The sequence below is a fragment of the Ranitomeya imitator genome, chromosome 3 (assembly GCF_032444005.1).
Source record: "Ranitomeya imitator isolate aRanImi1 chromosome 3, aRanImi1.pri, whole genome shotgun sequence".
Lineage (NCBI taxonomy): Eukaryota > Metazoa > Chordata > Amphibia > Anura > Dendrobatidae > Ranitomeya > Ranitomeya imitator.
Window position 1 is genome coordinate 633945841 of NC_091284.1, and position 18272 is coordinate 633964112.

The following is an 18272-nucleotide window of genomic DNA, read 5'->3' on the forward strand; positions in this document are numbered from 1 at the left end:
ACCCCATCTCATATACAGCACCGTGGAATCAATGGTGCTATATAAATAAATAATAATAACTGTATATAACAGGAAAGGGATACAAAAAGATATCCAAGGAATTGATAATGCCAGTCACCAGCGTTCAAACTGTGATTAACAAAAGGAAAATCAGTGACTCTGTAAAAACAAAACCACAGTCAGGCGGACCAACAAAAATGTTGTCCACAACTGCCAGGAAAATTGTTCAGTATGCAAATGAAAACCCACAAATAATATCAGTTGAAATACAGGTGTTTCTGAAAACTAGCGGCGTGGCTGTTTCAAGATGCACAATAAGGAGGCACTTGAAGAAAAATGGGCTGCATTGTCTAGTCGCCAGAAGAAAGTCATTACTGCTCAAATGCCACAAAGTATCTCATCTACAATACGCAAAACAGTAGAGAAAAGCCTCAAAACTTCTGGAACAAAATAATTTGTAGTGGTGAGACCAAAATTGAACTTTTTGGCCACAACCATAAAGGCCTATGATGAAATGAACACCATTCCTACTGTAAAGCACGGAGGTGGATCGCTAATGTTTTGGGTATATTTGAGCTACAAAGTCACAGAAAACTTGGTTAAAGTTGAAGGAAAGAGCAATGCAGCACGTTATCAGCAAATACTGAAAGCAAATTTGCACTCACCAGCCCGGAAGCTGCACATGAAACGTACGATCTAAAACACAAGGCCAAGTCTACCTGTCATTGGCTACAGTGGAACAAAGTGAAGGTTCTGGAGTGGCCATGTCAGTCTCCTGACCTCAGTATCATTAAGCCACTCTAGGGAGATCTCAAGCACACAGTTCATGCTAGACATCCCAGGTATTTACAGGAACTGGAGGCTTTTTGCCAAGAAGAGTGGGCAGCTTTACCATCTGAGAAAATAAAGAACCTCATCCACAGCTACCACAAAAGATTTCAAGCTTTCATTGATTTCAGAGGGGGCAATACACGGTATTAAGAAATGGAGTATGTAAACTTTTCATCAGGATAATTTTGATGGTTTGGGTTGTTATTATGATTTAAAAGGAGAAAACATAGTAGTTTGCCAATAAATGGCTTCACCTGACCACTAACCATGAGTGGAGAAAAAGTTTTGGTGTTATCATTCATATTCTTTTAATATATAAATCATGATGAACTATGTTGTTACACTGACTGAAAAGCTCCAGCAAGGTCTGACTCTGCCTGTTTCACTCTTGTTCTACCTTTATGAGAATGCCGGCTTGTAGGAGCATGATTGGTGAGTTCAGGAAGCAGTGGGCAAGAGAAGTGACGTTTAAGTGGAGAAATAAACATATTTCTTTGATAATATCTTACATATTTTTTTTTTTATATTTGCTTCTATTGATTGATGCCAAGTTTGTTGAAACAGAGACTATTTAATGGGCTCTTTGATTTTGATCAGAGTCCTTCTGCCCAGCAACATGTTTGCCGGTCATATGTTTAATAGCCTGTTTACACAGGCAGACCACACTTAAGATGTGCACTGAAGTATTTGTAATAGATCGTTCAGTGCACTTAGGCTGCCGTTCTCAGAAGCACAGGTCCTGTTCACACAGGATGTTGCCCTGCCGAGAACTATGATCTTTTGGGAAAGCTAAATGATCATTTTACCTGACAAATGAGTGTTTTACTCATTCGTAGATTGATCGGCAGCCAGTTTAGACTGCCTTTCCTAGCAACTCTTGTTAACGATAATCTTGCAATGCAAATGCACTTTAAGAATCTGTTCTCACTACAAAGTTTTCATCTGAATTCTGCAGCAGATAATCTGCTGCACATTACTGTAGCAACATGTGGATGAGAAATGATATTATCTTATCCTCCAGATAATAGGGAAAAAATTGCCATGCTGATTGACATGTTGATTTTGAAGCCATAAGGGTATGTGCCCACAGTCTGTAAACGCTGCATACTTGTCCAGCGTCCAACCTGCAGTAGCCAGATGTTACAGCATAGTGGATGTGATTTCAAGAAATCCCATGCCCACTATGCGTCCACAGGTGCCCGCGGCTCACCTGTGGAGACGGACATGCAGTGTGACTCGGCAGACCGCAGCATGTCTATTTATCATGCGGAGACGCGAGTCCTCACAAGAGAATTTTCACCCATGCAATTTTTGATGCAGTGATTCCACACGATTCAGTGAACACATGCGGAATCACCTGCGTTCAATAGCCGGCAGCGCTTTGGACTCAACGGACATGCGCTGCGCCAAAGTGCTGCTAATTACTGACCGTGTGCACATACCCTAAGATGTCAGTATGTGCTGTGGATATTCAGGGAATTTCAGCTTTTGCAATGCTTAATGCCACGTGCACACATTGAGGATTTAGGGAATTTTTGAAGTGAGTGATAAATCCAGAAGTGGTGATTTGTTTCTATTATACTTTTCCTCTGATTGTTCCACTCCTGGTTGTGGCTTACAGATACTGAGGTAAAACAACTCATCAAATACTCAATGTGTGCACGTGGCCCTACAGAGATAATCTGTGACAAACCTGCATTTGATGCAAGAAAATTTTGATGATAATTTGGCACAGATCAGGCAAAATCTCTAGTGGGGAGTTGTACATGTGAACATGCACCACAGGTTGTGGCCTTCATGATTGCAGTTTGATCAATACACAGGAACTTAGGATACACAGAAAAAAGTGAGAGAATCAATATGCTCTGTGGCCACCAGGTGGAGCCTGCAAACATCCTTTTACCTTCCAGCATCTATGGTGCCTCTTGTGATTAGTCAGCCTGATGCGGTGTCACATGTGCATCACACTGATAAAGTGAATTTGAAGTTCTGCCGGCGGAGTACAGCAGCTCCATCAAAACTATAGTGGCCACCTATATACAGATCCATCCCCGGTTAATCTGGATAAGGAGGTGTATCTGCATTACCCGCCCTTGGCCACTATAGAAATGGCAGAATTGCTGTTTGAGTAGCAGTTCAGAGCTCCCTGCCGGCGCTGGTAACAGCTGATCGCATGGGTGCCTGGTGTCTTACCCCCATTAATCAGATATTGATGGCCTATCCTTAGGATAATTTGTATTTGTTAACACTTATCGACAAGCAAAATTACTGCTGGATCCTGCTTGCGCTCGGTGAATTCTGATCCCTCCAGGCTGGGGACAACCTTGACACGGAGGGAAGCGATTGCTACATATATTAGTGTTTTTATCTTTAGTTACTAACATATGACTAATTTTCAGACTGCATCTTTATTCCTTAGCTAGCTTTCATGTACCCTGATGTGCAGTTTGCAGCCAGAACCAAGTTTCCGATTTTTCTTTTGTGGCAGTCTTTCCCAGTAATGTAGGCTGTATGTGAGTTCTGTGTGTATCCAGGGTGTCTCATTTTTTCAGTTGCTATAATATTGTGTATCATACAGTACACTTACTTTCTTGTACAGACAGAGAATATAAAAAAATCATTCCAGATTTTTTTCTACATTAAATGTCGCCCTTAAACGTGTATGTACATGTATGTACAATTCAATTGAAAAGTAAGCTGAAAACTTTTTTAGTGGAAAAATAAAGTAAAATTGTTGCAGAATTATACACAAACTTAAAATAAAACTTTGTTTAAGTATCATTTGAATTTATGACAGCGATCAGCCTTTGGGTACAAGTCTATCAGCATGGCACCTATAGAATTGCCATTTTTTGCCCACTCCTCCCTGCAGTAGCTCTCTAAATCTGAGATTGTGAGAGTGTCTTCTGTGTAGAGTCTCTTCAGGTACACACATAGATTTTCAATTGGATTCAGGTCTGGTCTCTGGCTGGGCCTTTCCAAAACTCTATTTTTTGGTGAACCTTTTTTTTTTGTTGATTTGGATGTATGCTTAGGGTTGTCAGGTTTAAAAATGAAATTCTTCATTTTCTGCTGGAGCTTGAAGTTTTGATGCAAAATTGTCTGATACTTGGAACTGTTCATAATACCCTTCACTTCAACTAAAGTCCCACTTCCAGATGCCGAAGAAAAATGTCCCAAAGCATATTGCTGCCTTCATCATGCTTCACTGTGGGTATGGTGTTCTTTTGGTGATGTGCACTGTTGACTTTGTGCCAAATATATCTTTTGGATTTATTTCCGAAAAGTTCAACCTTGAACTCATTTTCCACATACTTTTAGCACTCTTCATGTAGGTCTTGACTAAACATATCCAGGCTTGGATGTTTTTCTTTATATGAAATATAAATATAGTTTCCATCTTGCCTCCTACCTCACATGCCAGACATAAAGAATACTGGAGTTTGCAATCACATACAGTACACAACCAGTGCTTGCGAGAAATTCATGCAGCTTGTTTAACTGTAAACCTTTGGTCAGCCTACCATACCAATTTTCTTCTTGCATTTTCATCAATTCTTGAGGGTCACCCAGTTTTAGGTAATGTCAGTGTTGTAGCAAATTTAATTCATATCTAATGATCATGTTATCGGTGGTCCATGGTATATCTAATGACTTAGAAAAAAATGTACTGATAGCTTTCAACAATGAGATCCTTTTACTCTGTTGTAATCTGTTTATGGAATATGTGTTTTGCTGTAAAATGCAACTAAGCAAATGTAAGGAAAATCTTACTAGAACAACTGAACTTTATATGGGGTTACTCAGAATCACTTTCTGTGATGTCAGCTGTGCACGTGCTACTATGTAACATGAGTGCAAGTGCGATTTGATAATTCTGAACACAAACACATCCCCAATTATAAGAGGACTAGGTGGTGGCCCGATTCTAATGCATCGGGTATTCTAGAATATGCATGTCCACGTAGTATACTGCACAGCTCACGTAGTATATTGCACAGCCCACGTAGTATATTGCCCAGCCACGTAGTATATTGCCCAGCCACGTAGTATATTGCCCAGCCACGTAGTATATTGCCCAGCCACGTAGTATATTGCCCAGCCACGTAGTATATTGCCCAGCCACGTAGTATATTGCCCAGCCACGCAGTATATTGCCCAGCCACGCAGTATATTGCCCAGCCACGCAGTATATTGCCCAGCCACGCAGTATATTGCCCGGCCACGCAGTATATTGCCCGGCCACGTAGTATATTGCCCGGCCCCGTAGTATATTGCCCAGCCCCGTAGTATATTGCCCAGCCCCGTAGTATATTGCACAGCAACGTAGTATACAGCACAGAGCCACGTAGTATACAGCACAGCCACACAGTATACTGCCCAGTCACGTATATTGGCCAGACACGTATGTAACAGGTTAAAAAAGTCTTAAAATAAAAAAATAAACATATACTCACCTTCCGAGGGACCCCTTATAATCCTGTGTGCGGTGCAGGCGGCAGCTTCTGGTCCCAGGGTTGGATGAGCGCAGGACCTGTGATGACATCGCAGTCATACGACCATGACGTCATGGAAGGTCCTTGTCACATACCATCCTTGCCACCGGAACCTGCCGCTTGCATGGAGCGGTCACCGGAGCGTCTCGAGGAGCGGGAAAGGCGCCGGAGGGTGAGTATATGATGATTTTTTTTTTTTTTATTTTTAACATTAGATCTTTTTACTATTGAGGCTGCACAGGCAGCATCAATAGTAAAAAAGTTGGTCACTCAGGGTTAATAGCAGCGTTAATGGAGTGTGTTACACCACGGTCCATTAGCACTGCCATTAACCCTTTGTGAGCGCTGACTGGAGAGGAGTATGGAGCAGGCACTGACTGCGGGGAGGAAGGAGCGGCCATGTTGCTGCCGGACTGCACCCTTCGCTGATTGGTCGTGGCAATGGCTGTGGGCGTTTTGCCACGACCAATCAGCGACTTGGATTCCATGACAGACAGACAGAGGCCGCGACCGATGAATATTCGAGACAGAAAGCCAGACGGTAGTGACCCTTAGACAATTATATAGTAGATGTTTACACTTATGCAACCAAATTATTTTAGCTTTGCTTTTGTTTCCCCCACCCCCCAAAATGATTTCTTTGTTTTTGAATTGGCGTGGGCCGATTATGGGTGACAATAAAGGTTGAAAAGTTCTGAAATTCTTCTTGGTACGATGTGTTTATATGCCAAAAACCTGGTATTTTAACCGAGGTGTATAGACTTATGTCCAGTGTATCAGCACAGCACCTGTACTGTGGTTTCCTCTCCATGTACTGTCCTCGTTGTCTTACAGCCTGTTTTCATTACCTTCCATGATATTCTTTCCACTGCTGATCTGTGTACAGCCTTCACCTCCCTTCTGCTATTTCTAACCCGAAGGGAAGGGTCAGAACATATATATATATATATATATATATATATATATATATATATCACACTGCTTCCTAGTTGTTACATAGTTATACATGAATATTGAGTTTAAAACTAAATTAAAATTCTGATGGAAGTGTCCTTTTAATTTGACATAAGTTCTCCTCCAAGCCGGACCGTCACGTATATATTATACAGTTCAGTCAGCCTAATGTTTATTTGGCCAGCACCCCTAAGGTGTATGCTTCTCAAAAGTTAGTGATCCCCTTCAATCTTCTTTCCCCTGTATCTTTAGCTGATGAACTTTTTATTGACACAAGCTGTAAATTACAATAAGAATTTGCTTCAAAATGCTAATAATGACTTACAAAGTCATCCATAACCAGTCTCCCCATACATCACTGACCTAATCGTCCACTTCTTCACCATATATATTTTCGGGTCCTCACCAGACCTCTCTCTGTGTCCTTCTTTCATCTTCTCCTCATACAATCAAGAGTTTCCCCTTATGTGGGTCCCGTGTACTCTGAATTTAGCTGCTCCAATCTATCAGATTCCCTCTCATCTTTGGAACATTCAACAAGACCTGCTACAGTAAAACCTGCCGCCATTGATAATCCTCCTTCCACTACACTGCCTTACCATCAGTTTGTATCCTAAGCTGATGTCAATTTCCCACTTCCCTGGGGATTGTAAGCCATCGCGGGCAGGATTCTTTCTTCCTTTATACCGCTGTCACTTGGCCTTGCATAGTTACACTTTTTGCACATTTTTATCGATTGTTAATTTTCTCATCATAAGGCCTTAGAATTAAAGCTGATTTAAAATAAAAAAATATATAGTTCACAGAGATCTGAATGACAGAGAGAATGGGAATATGGGCTAATGGGAGGTGAAGAAGATGCCACTTTTCACTAATTAGAGATACTACCAATGTCAATGCCTTGCATTACTGATATGTGTTAATAGATTTATAATGACAGGTATGCTGTACAGAATCGCACCACAACGATCTACAGCCGGCAACAGTGTAAATGATTTTGGAAGTAATTTGACCAGAATGTACGCCTGATGATCAGTTTTAAGTTCTATTTAGTTCATATTCCATTTCACATTATCTCATGTTCCATTTTTCTAGTTTTATGTCAGAATGCTTTCGGTCTAATAATGCTGCATGTAGGGCACCATTTTTTTTCTTGGCTTACTTTTCATTTTCCCCAACAGCTATACTGAAAAATTCTATTTATACAGACCTGAATTACAGATAAACCACGGCAGGACTGCACAATGCCTTAACCATTCTATCAAGAGCCCAGGACTTAATGTGAGAGGATAATTCAGTTGCACTCACTACTAAGCCTGTGGACTTTTTCCTCTGCAGATACCATCATTAACCTGCCAAACTATAAATTGTCTTCTGAGCTTTGAACTATAGCATCCCAGGGAGAAAATATTCTCACTAAGAACCATTTGATATGCCTAGACCGAGTTCACAAGGCTCGCATGGGATGGGTTCACTGTGTTTGTCTTGAGCCATGTAAATAATTTCCTTGGCTCTCCGAGTACATAGAATGCTCTAGACCCTTATCTTGTAGAGAAGCATATTATAGAAATCTTTGTGTTTGTGCTATGTTAGTTCCGTGAACACGTAAAAACGAGATACAAATAAGTAACCAGTGGAATTGCTTTCAGAAGATTAGCTAGATGCATGGGGATAATCATAGATAAAAGAACAGCACTTGTGCCTTCCCTATAAACTATTATTTCTACCTTTACAGGCTGACCCTATTTCTCTGAGATCAATGTATACAATTTTTCCCAAACATGAACTTAACTCCTTTAGATACATTGCTAAAACTGATAATATATGTGAATGCTAGCACAACAGATAACGCCTAGCATTTTTTTTATATTGGAATATTTTTTTTCTACCTCAATAGTTTTTGACATTAGAGGACAAAATACCCAGCACAATAGAAACATACACATTTGCTTACATGTTTACTGGAAATGTATAGTAAAAGTGGTCAATTTAGAGGTTTTTCAACTAAGATAATAAGATTATTGGGTGTACGTTTTCATAAATGATTGTTTGTAGTAGTTAACCGATGATAGTCAGACATTTTTTGGAAATCAATTGTGCAGCAGGGGGTGCAAACTTGGTCAAGAAGTACAGGGAACGTCTGACGTTGAACCAGCCAAGACATTCATTATTTCTAGATTACCGTAAGTAGAACAAACGGTGGCCAACATGTGCAAGCACAAGTCCGAAAAAGAAAAGGGAGAACTATTGTGTTATGAGAAAGGAGCTCTCCAGACTGTGTTAACTGGGTATTGGTGAAAGTATTGAGTCTGAAAGATTTGAGGCCTAGTTTCAAAGTCATGACGTCGCAGTGCCCATTAATAGCCATAGGCGATGAGGATTCCAGCAGCGGTAGAGAACACTGCCCTAGTACGTCTGGTCCTATGTGGCAGGCGTACTAGGGCAGTCTTCTCTACCACTGCTGGAATCCAGACCAGACTGGATGCCGGTCCAGGGCAGTGCAAATCTTTTTTTTGTTAATCTTTCTGCTCACCTTTCTTACACACCCATTCGTGTTTAGTGTGAGGCATAAATGGCTGGTTGGTCTTCAAATGGCCGGTTGGTCTTTAAATGGCCAACAATGCTCATCCGAGTTCTTCTGCTGCTCCCTAGAGGTGTCTGCAGGGCTCGGTGCTAAGGTCCTCACCTACTGAACTGCCTGATATTACCGTATTTAAAATGCTTGTAAAGACTGAGAAAAAACTTGTTGCCACTGCAATAAGATCTTTCATGCTCAGAAGGTAATGTGTTGCATCAAAACCTTGAATTGCTGACTTGTGATGTCCAGACGTTGTTGAAGCTACTTAATTTCTGAATTTCGAAGTGATTAACAATTAAACAGTTAATTAGCTGTCACTTCTAACTTAATTCTTTTTTATATAAACCGTTTAGTGTAACATTTGCAGAAACTTTGTATCGTTAGACCGTAAGCAGTGAATCTTTCCCATAGCCGGAATTATTTCATTCTTGGCATTTACCATGAACTAAATAAATATTTATTAGTGTATTTAACCTTTACTGTTGACAGTTTTGAAATTATGCATGTGAGAGGTATTTGTGAAAGGCATGTTCTGTCCTGTGTAAACACACTCAGGATGCATACAGTGGGTGCAGCGCGAGAGAAGAGCTGATAGCCTGCAAATAGCATTAGAATGAAGAGGTACAAGGAAGACATCATATGATAAAGGGACACAAAACCCATCTGTCTTAGCGGCTTACGCCGGGAACAAGTGGCCTGTCTTACTGACTGATGCCTGATCACTGCTGAAATCTACATATATATATGTCTGTAAAAATGTACAGTACCTGATATTTTGCATTTGTGATCTTTGTTTTTAATGCACTATTTTTAATGGTTGATGCGGATTTTAAAAAAAAACAAAAAACTCTACTTCCAAAAAGTACATGAGCACAAAAACGGGTGTGACACTGTTCTTAAAGAGAACCAGCTGTCAACATATTTTTACTTTTATAATTATTGTGTTGCAGACTACTTTTTAACCCTTGAAAATCTTCTCAAAAGTCGGGTATCGTCTTATACGCCAGGTGTCGTCTTATGGGACAGGTGCGGAGTAATCTGCGGTCGCCGCATGTTGTGGGGGGAGCGACCCCAATGACGAGGTGAGAGGGGCGCCTCACCGGGAAGGTGTAAGTGAAGCGGAGAAGGTGATAATAGGATACAAGGGCGAGCCAGATGAGTGAAAGAGGAGTGTTTTTCTAGGCACAGCACCGCTCTCTCTCTTAATTGCATAACCCTGGCATCCCAGACGCTGACAGTTTGCTTCACTTACACCTTCCTGGTGAGGCGCTCCCTCACCTCGTCATCGGGACCACTCCCCCCACTATATACGTCGACCCCAAATTGCTCCGCACCCACCCTATAAGATGACACCCGGCATATAAGACAACCCCCAACTTTTGAGAAGATTTTATATTTTAACTGGAAAAGTTGGGGGTCGTCTTATACGCCCAGTCGTCTTATACGCCGGAAGAATGGAGATGTCTGTGATTTTTATCGTAGGTACACTTCAACTGTGAGAGACAGAATCTAAAAATAAAAACAGAACATCACATTGTATGATTTTTAAATAATTAAATTGCACTTTATTGCATGTAATAAGTATTTGATCACCTACCAACCAGCAAGAATTCTGGCTCTCACAGAAGTTTTTATTTAAGAAGCCCTGTATTAATTGCGCTTGTTTGAACTGATTATCTGTGTAAAAGACACCTGTCCACACACTTAATCACACTCCAACCTCTCCACCATAGCCAATACCAAAGAGCTGTCTAAGGACACCAGAGACAAAATTGTAGAACTGCACAAAGCTGGAATAGGCTACAGGACAATAGGCAAGCAGCTTGGTGAGAAGGCAACAACTGTAGGCACAATTATTGGAAAATATGCTCCATATGGGAGTTATGGGCTCCATGGAAGATCTCCCCTACTGAGGTAAGGTTAATTTTGAGAAAGGTCAGGAATCAGCCAATAAATACATTGGACGACCGGGTCAGTTACCTGAAGAGAGCTGGACCACAGTCTCAAACATTACCTTTAATAACGCACCATGCCGTCATGAATTAAAATCCTGTAGGGCACGCAAGGTCCCTATGCTCATGCCAGCACATGTCGAGGCCCATTTGAAGTTCAGCAATGACCATCTGGATGATCCAGAGGAGGCATGGAAGAAGGTCATCTGATCAGATGAGACCAAAATAAAACTTTGGTATCAACTCCACTCGCTGTGTTAAGAGGAAGAAGGATGATCACAACCCCAAGGACAACGTCCCAAATGTACCAACCGTGAAGCATAGTTTTGGTGAAACATCATACTTTCGTGGTGCTTTCGAGCAAATTGGACCAGATGAATGCACAGTATTGAAAGGAGAATGGATGGGGTCATGTATTGCAAGATTTTGACCAACAACCTCCTTCCCTCAGTAAACACAATGGAGATTGGTTGTGGCTGGGTCTTCCAGCAAGACAATGACCTGAAAAAACAGCCAGGGCAACCAAGGAGTGGCTCTGTAAGAAGCATTTCAAGGTCCTGGAGTGGCCTAGCCAATCTCCAGACCTGATCCCAAAAGAAAATCTTTGGAGGGAGCTGAAACTCAATTTTGCCCAGCAACAACCCCTAAACCTGAAAGATCTGGAGAAGATCTGTATGGAGGAGTGGGCCAAAATCCCTGCTGCAGTGTGTGCAAACTTGATCAAGAACTATAGGAAACGTCTGACCTCTGTAATTACAAATTGATTTTCTATTGTATCAATTAGTTATTCAATGAACTAAAATGAAAATTATGTAAAAGACATACAATATGATGATCTGGATTTTTGTAAGATTTTGTCACTCACAGTTGAAGTGTACAGTCATGGCCAAAATTTTTGAGAATGACACCAAAATTATATTTTCACATGATCTGCTACCCTCTGGTTTTTATTAGTGTTTGTCTGATGTTTATATCACATACAGAAATATAATTGCAATCATATTATAAGTACCAATAGGTTATATTTACAGTTAGAATGAGTTAATGCAGCAAGTCAATATTTTCAGTGTTGACCCTTCTTCTTCAAGACCTCTGCAATTCTCCCTGGCATGCTCTCAATCAACTTCTGACTGATAGCAGTCCATTCTTGCATAATCAATGCTTGCATTTTGCCAGAATTTGTTGGTTTTTGTTTGTCCACCCATCTCTTGATGATTGACCACAAGTTCTCAATGGGATTAAGATCTGGGGAGTTTCCAGGCCATGGACCCAAAATCTCTGTTTTGTTCCATGAGCCATTTAGTTATCACCTTTGCTTTATGGCACGGTGCTCCATCATGCTGGAAAAGGCATTGTTGGGCGCCTAATTGCTCTTGGACGGTTGGGAGAAGTTGCTCTTGGAGGACATTCTGGTACCATTCTTTATTCATGGCTGTGTTTTTAGGCAAGACTGTGAGTGAGCCGATTCCCTTGGCTGAGAAGCAACCCCACCCATGAATGGTTTCAGGATGCTTTACAGTTGGCATGAGACAAGACTGGTGGTAGCGCTCACCTCTTCTTCTCCGAATAAGCTGTTTTCCAGATGTCCCAAACAATTGAAAAGGATTCATCAGAGAAAATGACTTTGCCCCAGTCCTCAGCAGTCCACTCCCTGTACCTTTTGCAGAATATCAGTCGGTCCGTGATGTTTTTTCTGGAGAGAAGTGGCTTCTTTGCTGCCCTCCTTGAAACCAGGCCTTGCTCAAAGAGTCTCCGCCTCACAGTGCGTGCAGAAGCACTCAAACCAGCCTGCTGCCATTCCTGAGCAAGCTCGGCACTGCTGGTAGTCCGATCCTACAGCTTAAACAGTTTTAAGATACGGTCCTGGCGCTTGCTGGTCTTTCTTGGGCGCCCTGGAGCCATTTTGACAACAATGGAAGCTCTCTCCTTGAAGTTCTTGATGATGCGATAGATTGTTGACTGAGGTGCAATCTTTGTAGCTGCGATACTCTTCCCTGTTAGGCCATTTTTGTGCAGTGCAATGATGGCTGCACGTGTTTCTTTAGAGATAACCATGGTTAACTGAAGAGAAACAATACCACCAAGCACCAGCCTCCTTTTATAGTGTCCAGTGATGTCATTCTTACTTAATCATGACTGATTGATCGCCAGCCCTGTCCTCATCAACACCCACACCTGTGTTAATGGATCAATCACTAAAACGATGTTAGCTGCTCCTTTTAAGGCAGGACTGCAATGATGTTGAAATGTGTTTTGGGGGTTAAAGTTCATTTTCTGGGCAAATATTGACTTTGCAAGTACAGTAATTGCTGTTAAGCTCATCACTCTGACATTCAGGAGTATATGCAAATTGCCATTAGAAAAAATGAAGCAGTAGACTTTGGAAAAATTAATATTCGTCTCATTCTCAAAATTTTTGTCCATGACTGTACCTACGATAAAAATTACAGACATCTCCATTCTTTATAGGTGAGAAATCACAAAATTGGCAGTGTGTCAAATACTTATTTTCCCCACTGTATCTGATGTGGCAGTGATCAGAAATCTAGCGTGGATGCCAGTATGCAAACCTGACTGGAGGTGTATCAAGGAGCATGTTAACAAACTTGTTATGGTTTCTTCCAAAATCACTATCACGCCGCCAATGCATTTTCAGCCTAATTTCATATGACTCTAGATTTCTCATGGCAGACACATCGGATAACTCCATATTTTTTTATTTTGATCAACCCATTTAACATTAGCTGCAGTGTTTAAGTATGATGCCTTTGTATTTTGTTAGGCACATTTTATTATATCTGGTAGTTTTCCTTAGGTCACAGCTGCTGATGTCTGTGATAAAATGGCCGATTTCCATGACTAAAACTGTCCGGGTACTGCCACATGCTGCGGCTGGATGCTTTGCTACAGAATCTCTGCCCAGCCGTGGTGAGACAGTAGCTGTACAATTTTGCTTTAAAATCTTGTGACCATTGGCCACCACTGGTGGGTAGAGTGCTGCCCATGTGGCCGCCACCCTTAGGGTATTACCCTACAGTGAATCAATGAGAAGGTGGTGCGTCAGCTGTGGTTGAAGTTTTAGAAGTTTGTATGTTGAGCCAAGTTACCCTAAAGAGCGATCTGAACCACTGTTATAATGGTGGGGTGGGTGTAATATGCTCCAAGCTGGTTGCAAATTCTGTATCATGTACCATGTTAAATCATACATCTAAAGGTTTGGAGATGACCATTGGAAACAGAAGGAGCAGTGGCTCTGGGCCTAGCAAGGTCTATACTCGCAGCCAAAACAATGGATGTAAACCGGAGCAATTTGTGCTTGGATTACGAATGTATGCTCTAATAAAGCTGTAATAAACCTAATCTTTTAATTTACTGTATCCTTTTAAAGTGCCGCTTCACAGATGCGGGACCCTTATGGCAAGTCATGCCACACCACTATAATGTGTAGAACCATGTGGCATACTGCACCCACGACACTTGTGTTTGAACATCTACACCATTGGTGGGAATATAAAAAAGGATGTGTGTATAGTACGGAGTTATTTTACGTTTTTTGTGTAATGCTTTGTTTTGTATTTTTACTTATTTAGTGTCGGCAGAAAATTTGGAAAAGACAATGAAGCAAATGGAACGCCAGCTCCAGCAGCTTGAGACAGATTTGGAGACCTTTCCCCAGCCTGACGACGCACATGACAAGTTTGTGACTAAGATGTCCATATCCTTTTGACTACTACACAACTTATATAGGGCTGGTGGAATACGAGCAATGTTAACTTCTCATTTTGCATCTCTTCCAGTAACCTTTGTCTATTCTTTAGCGTTTATGTTTCGAAAGCTTTGGCAGCAAAAAGGCTGCATGCTGTGAGTAAAAGGTTTTGTCAAAAGCAGAGGCTACTAGTTTTGACAAAATAATAGTGTTTTGTGTATAATGCCACAATATCAGTATGTCCTCCACAAACTCTTATTAGCACTGAGCCTACGCAGCCACTATTGTATTGTTAGGCTGTATAATACTATATGAAGTTCACATGGCATGTCCTTCACCAGAAAGACACTAAGGCTGGTTTCACATTTGCGTTTTTTTTTTTGCGCAAAAAAAGCATGCATTTTTTTGCCTATACTTAACATTAAAAACGCATGCTTTTTTTGCATGCGTTTTGACGTGTTTTTGCAACACATGAGTTTTTTCTCTGCATGCGTTGTGTTGCAGAAATGCAACATGTAGTAACTTTAGCAGCGTTTTTTTGCCGCAAAAAAAAGCATGCTTTTTTTTTTGCGGCAAAAAAAACCTATTAATGTCTATGTAAACGCATGCGTTTTTAAGCACATGCGTTTGCATGCGTTTTTAAACGCATGCGTTTTTATAGAAAAACACAAGAATACACACTGATACGCCACCCCCAAACCCTAACCCTAACCCTTAGGGATCCTAACCCTAAGGGTTAGGGTTAGGATCCCTAGGGTTAGGGCTAGGGTTAGAGTTTGGGTTAGGGTTAGAGTTTGTATTTTAGGGTTAGTGTTTGTGTTAGGGTTTGTGTTACGGTTTGTGTTACGGTTTGGGTTTTAGGGTTAGGATCCCTAGGGTTACTAGGGATCCTAACCCTAGTTATTTCTGTTTATAGTGGGTTTTCTAGTTGATTTTGATGATTGGCAGCTGTCACACACTTCTAATCATGCGTTTCAAAAACGCAAACGCAGGAAAAAACTCTTGTAAACGCATCAAAACGCCGCGTTTGCGTTAAAACATACAAAAACGCATGTGCCTAAAAAATGCAGCGTTTAAACGCGTTTTTGCACCAAATGCGTTTGCGTTTAAAACGCTGCAGATCAAAACGCAAGTGTGAAACCAGCCTAAGCCACAGTATAACCTGATCATATTACCTGGGGGGGGTCTGCTAATGGGTATTTAATAAACTTGAATGTAGTAGGAGCAGTAGGAGGCAATATGACTGCAGGATCACGGTGTGCGGCTGTGACACAGATGGGATGGGTTCAAGTGCACAAGTGGTGAGGCATGATGTGGAGAGAAGATGAGCAAGCTCCCCTTCAGTGATTTTGGAGAGGGAAATTATGGGGTTTGGGCATTGGTTTGGTATACAAAGGGGTTGTGGTGGTTTGACGACAAAGATTTGCCTTGTTTGGTCGATCTTATTTTTGAAGTGCGTGGCAAAGTCCTCAGCAACAATTAGGGAACTCAGAGAGGGGGCAGTGGTGGGCGGAGGAGGGAGTTAAAAATGTTGAACAACTGTTTGGGGTTGTGGCATAAGGAAGATACGAGGGTTCTGAAGTAGGCCTATTTAGCAGAAGTGAGAGCTGATTTGAATGTGAGTGTTGCTTGTTTGAGTGCAGTGTAATCATCTTGCGAATGTATTTTCTTCCAACGCCGTTCTGCAATTCTGCATACTTGCCGAAGCTTTTTAGTGATGTTATTGTGCCAGGGTTGTCTATTGGTTCGTCGCACTCTGCTATGCATGACAGGGGCGACCGTGTCAATAACTGATACGAGAGTGGCATTGTAGAAAGCAGTGGCAGTGTCTGTCGTGGAGTGAGGATTTGGATGCTAGTGGTAGGATAGAGTCAAAGTGTGTGGGTGTCTAGGTGTGTGAGGTTCCTGTGTGGGTGCGCATGTTGCTGGACATGGGTGACAGGTGAGGAGGACAGGGATGAGAAAGTGAGTAGATGGTGGTCAGATAGAGGGAGAGCGGAGGTTGTGAAGTTAGATATGGAACAGAAACGAATGAAGACAAGGTCTAATGTGTGTCCGTCTGTGTGGGTGGCTGAGGAGGACCACTGAGTAACTCCAAAGGATGAAGAAAGGGACAGGAGTTTGGAGGCTGCTGACTGGTGGGTGTCAATGAGGATGTTGACATCACCCACGATCATGGTGGGAATGTCAGCAGAGAGAAATTGAAGGAGCCAGGTGGAGAATTGGTCAATAAAGGCAGTGGTTGGCCCTGGAGGTCGGTATGTGCCAGCCATTTGGAGGTTATAGGGGGAGTAGATGCGGACAGTGTGGATTTCTAAAGAAGGGAGGATAAGGGAGGGTAGAGGTTGGATTGGGTTAAAGGTTCAGTTGGAAGAAAGGAGAAGGCCCACTCTTCCACCATATTTATTGCCAGGGCGAGGAGTGTGGGTGAAGTGGAGGCCACCGTAACATAGTGCAGCAGGGGAGGCTGTGTGAGAGGATGTCAGCCATGTTTCGGTGATGCCCAGAAAGAAAAGATTACGAGAGGTAAAGAGGTCGTGAATCGCATGGAGTTTATTGCAGATGGAGCGGGCATTCCATAGTGATCCAGAGAGAGGGTGCAGGGGGGTGGGCGTCATGGGCATGGATTTGAGGTGGCCAAGATTTTGGGTGTTTATATTGGGTTGGGAGCGGTAGGAGGGGGTAGTAAAGGGAGGTATGAGCTGCGGAGGTCCAGGATTGGTAGATGTGTCTCCAGCAGTGAGGAGAAGCAAAGAGAGATAGAACAGGTGGGAGAAGGAGAGTGGGCGGCTTGTTTTGTGTTTTATTAGAAGAGATCTGAGGTTGAGGAGCAGGTCTGCAGAGGAGGTCAGGTAGGGAGGCAAGAGGGAAGGAGAGATTATAACTTGGTTAGAAGGTGCTGGGGTTTGGGTATAGCGAAGGAGAGTGAGGAGTAATGGAGCCAAAACCGTTAGAGCATATGTCATCATGATGAGTAAGTGTGGTGGAAAGGGAAAGAAATTTAGTACATTTATTAACAGTGGTTAGTCGTACCTTCTATTCACTTCTGGCTCATTTCTGCTGTCATCTTTACTATTATCCTTTTAGAAACATCCTTCTAGAGACAGACCACGGTCCAGACAGACCTGTGTCTCTGAATTTATAACAAGCTAAGTAGTATGCATGAAATAGGCCAGGTGTGATCAGGAGGGAGGGGCAGCAGGGAGACTGGTCACAGACACAGGAGGGGATTAATTAGAAGTCAGAAGGGAAAATGCAAGGGGAAATAGATCCAAATGGAAAGATAAAGCCAACTGTGTATTGGCATCAAGGAATCAAAATGAGAAAACATGCAGGGGGGGATAAAACAGTAGTAGCAGCCAGCGGACCTACCAAGAATAGCAGGGTGAGGAAGATCAGGAAAGTAGGGTGATGGTGATGGGATTGGGGGTGCAGCCAGCGGACATACCAAGAATAGCAGGGTGAGGAAGATCAGGAAAGTTGGGTGATGGGATTGGGGGTGCAGCCAGCGGACATACAGAAATCATCTAACTTGGTAGTCTGCTTTCTGTTCCCTGAGGGTAGGATGAATGTAGATTGGATCACACCAGCTCGGCCGCCCCCATTGTGTGAACATGGCAGATGCGGGCACATAACAGAGGAGCATTTCTTGGCAAGATTATAATCAGAGAGGTTTCATTTTACTATTGGAGCAAATATAAATTATTGTTAAAGGAAATCTGTCAGTAGAATTAACCCTCCTAAGCCGTCATGGG

General features: G+C 42.1%; 1 protein-coding gene across 2 annotated transcripts in view; it reads left to right on the top strand.

The window, feature by feature from the left end:
- The window catches only part of DIAPH3 (diaphanous related formin 3), a 789152-nt gene that overhangs the window by 448728 nt on the left and 322152 nt on the right, over positions 1-18272 (top strand). For both annotated transcript variants that reach the window (XM_069758173.1, XM_069758174.1), the window contains exon 23: positions 14402-14525. In XM_069758173.1, coding sequence (XP_069614274.1) covers positions 14402-14525 — 124 coding nt within the window. The remainder of the gene's footprint in view (positions 1-14401; positions 14526-18272) is intronic.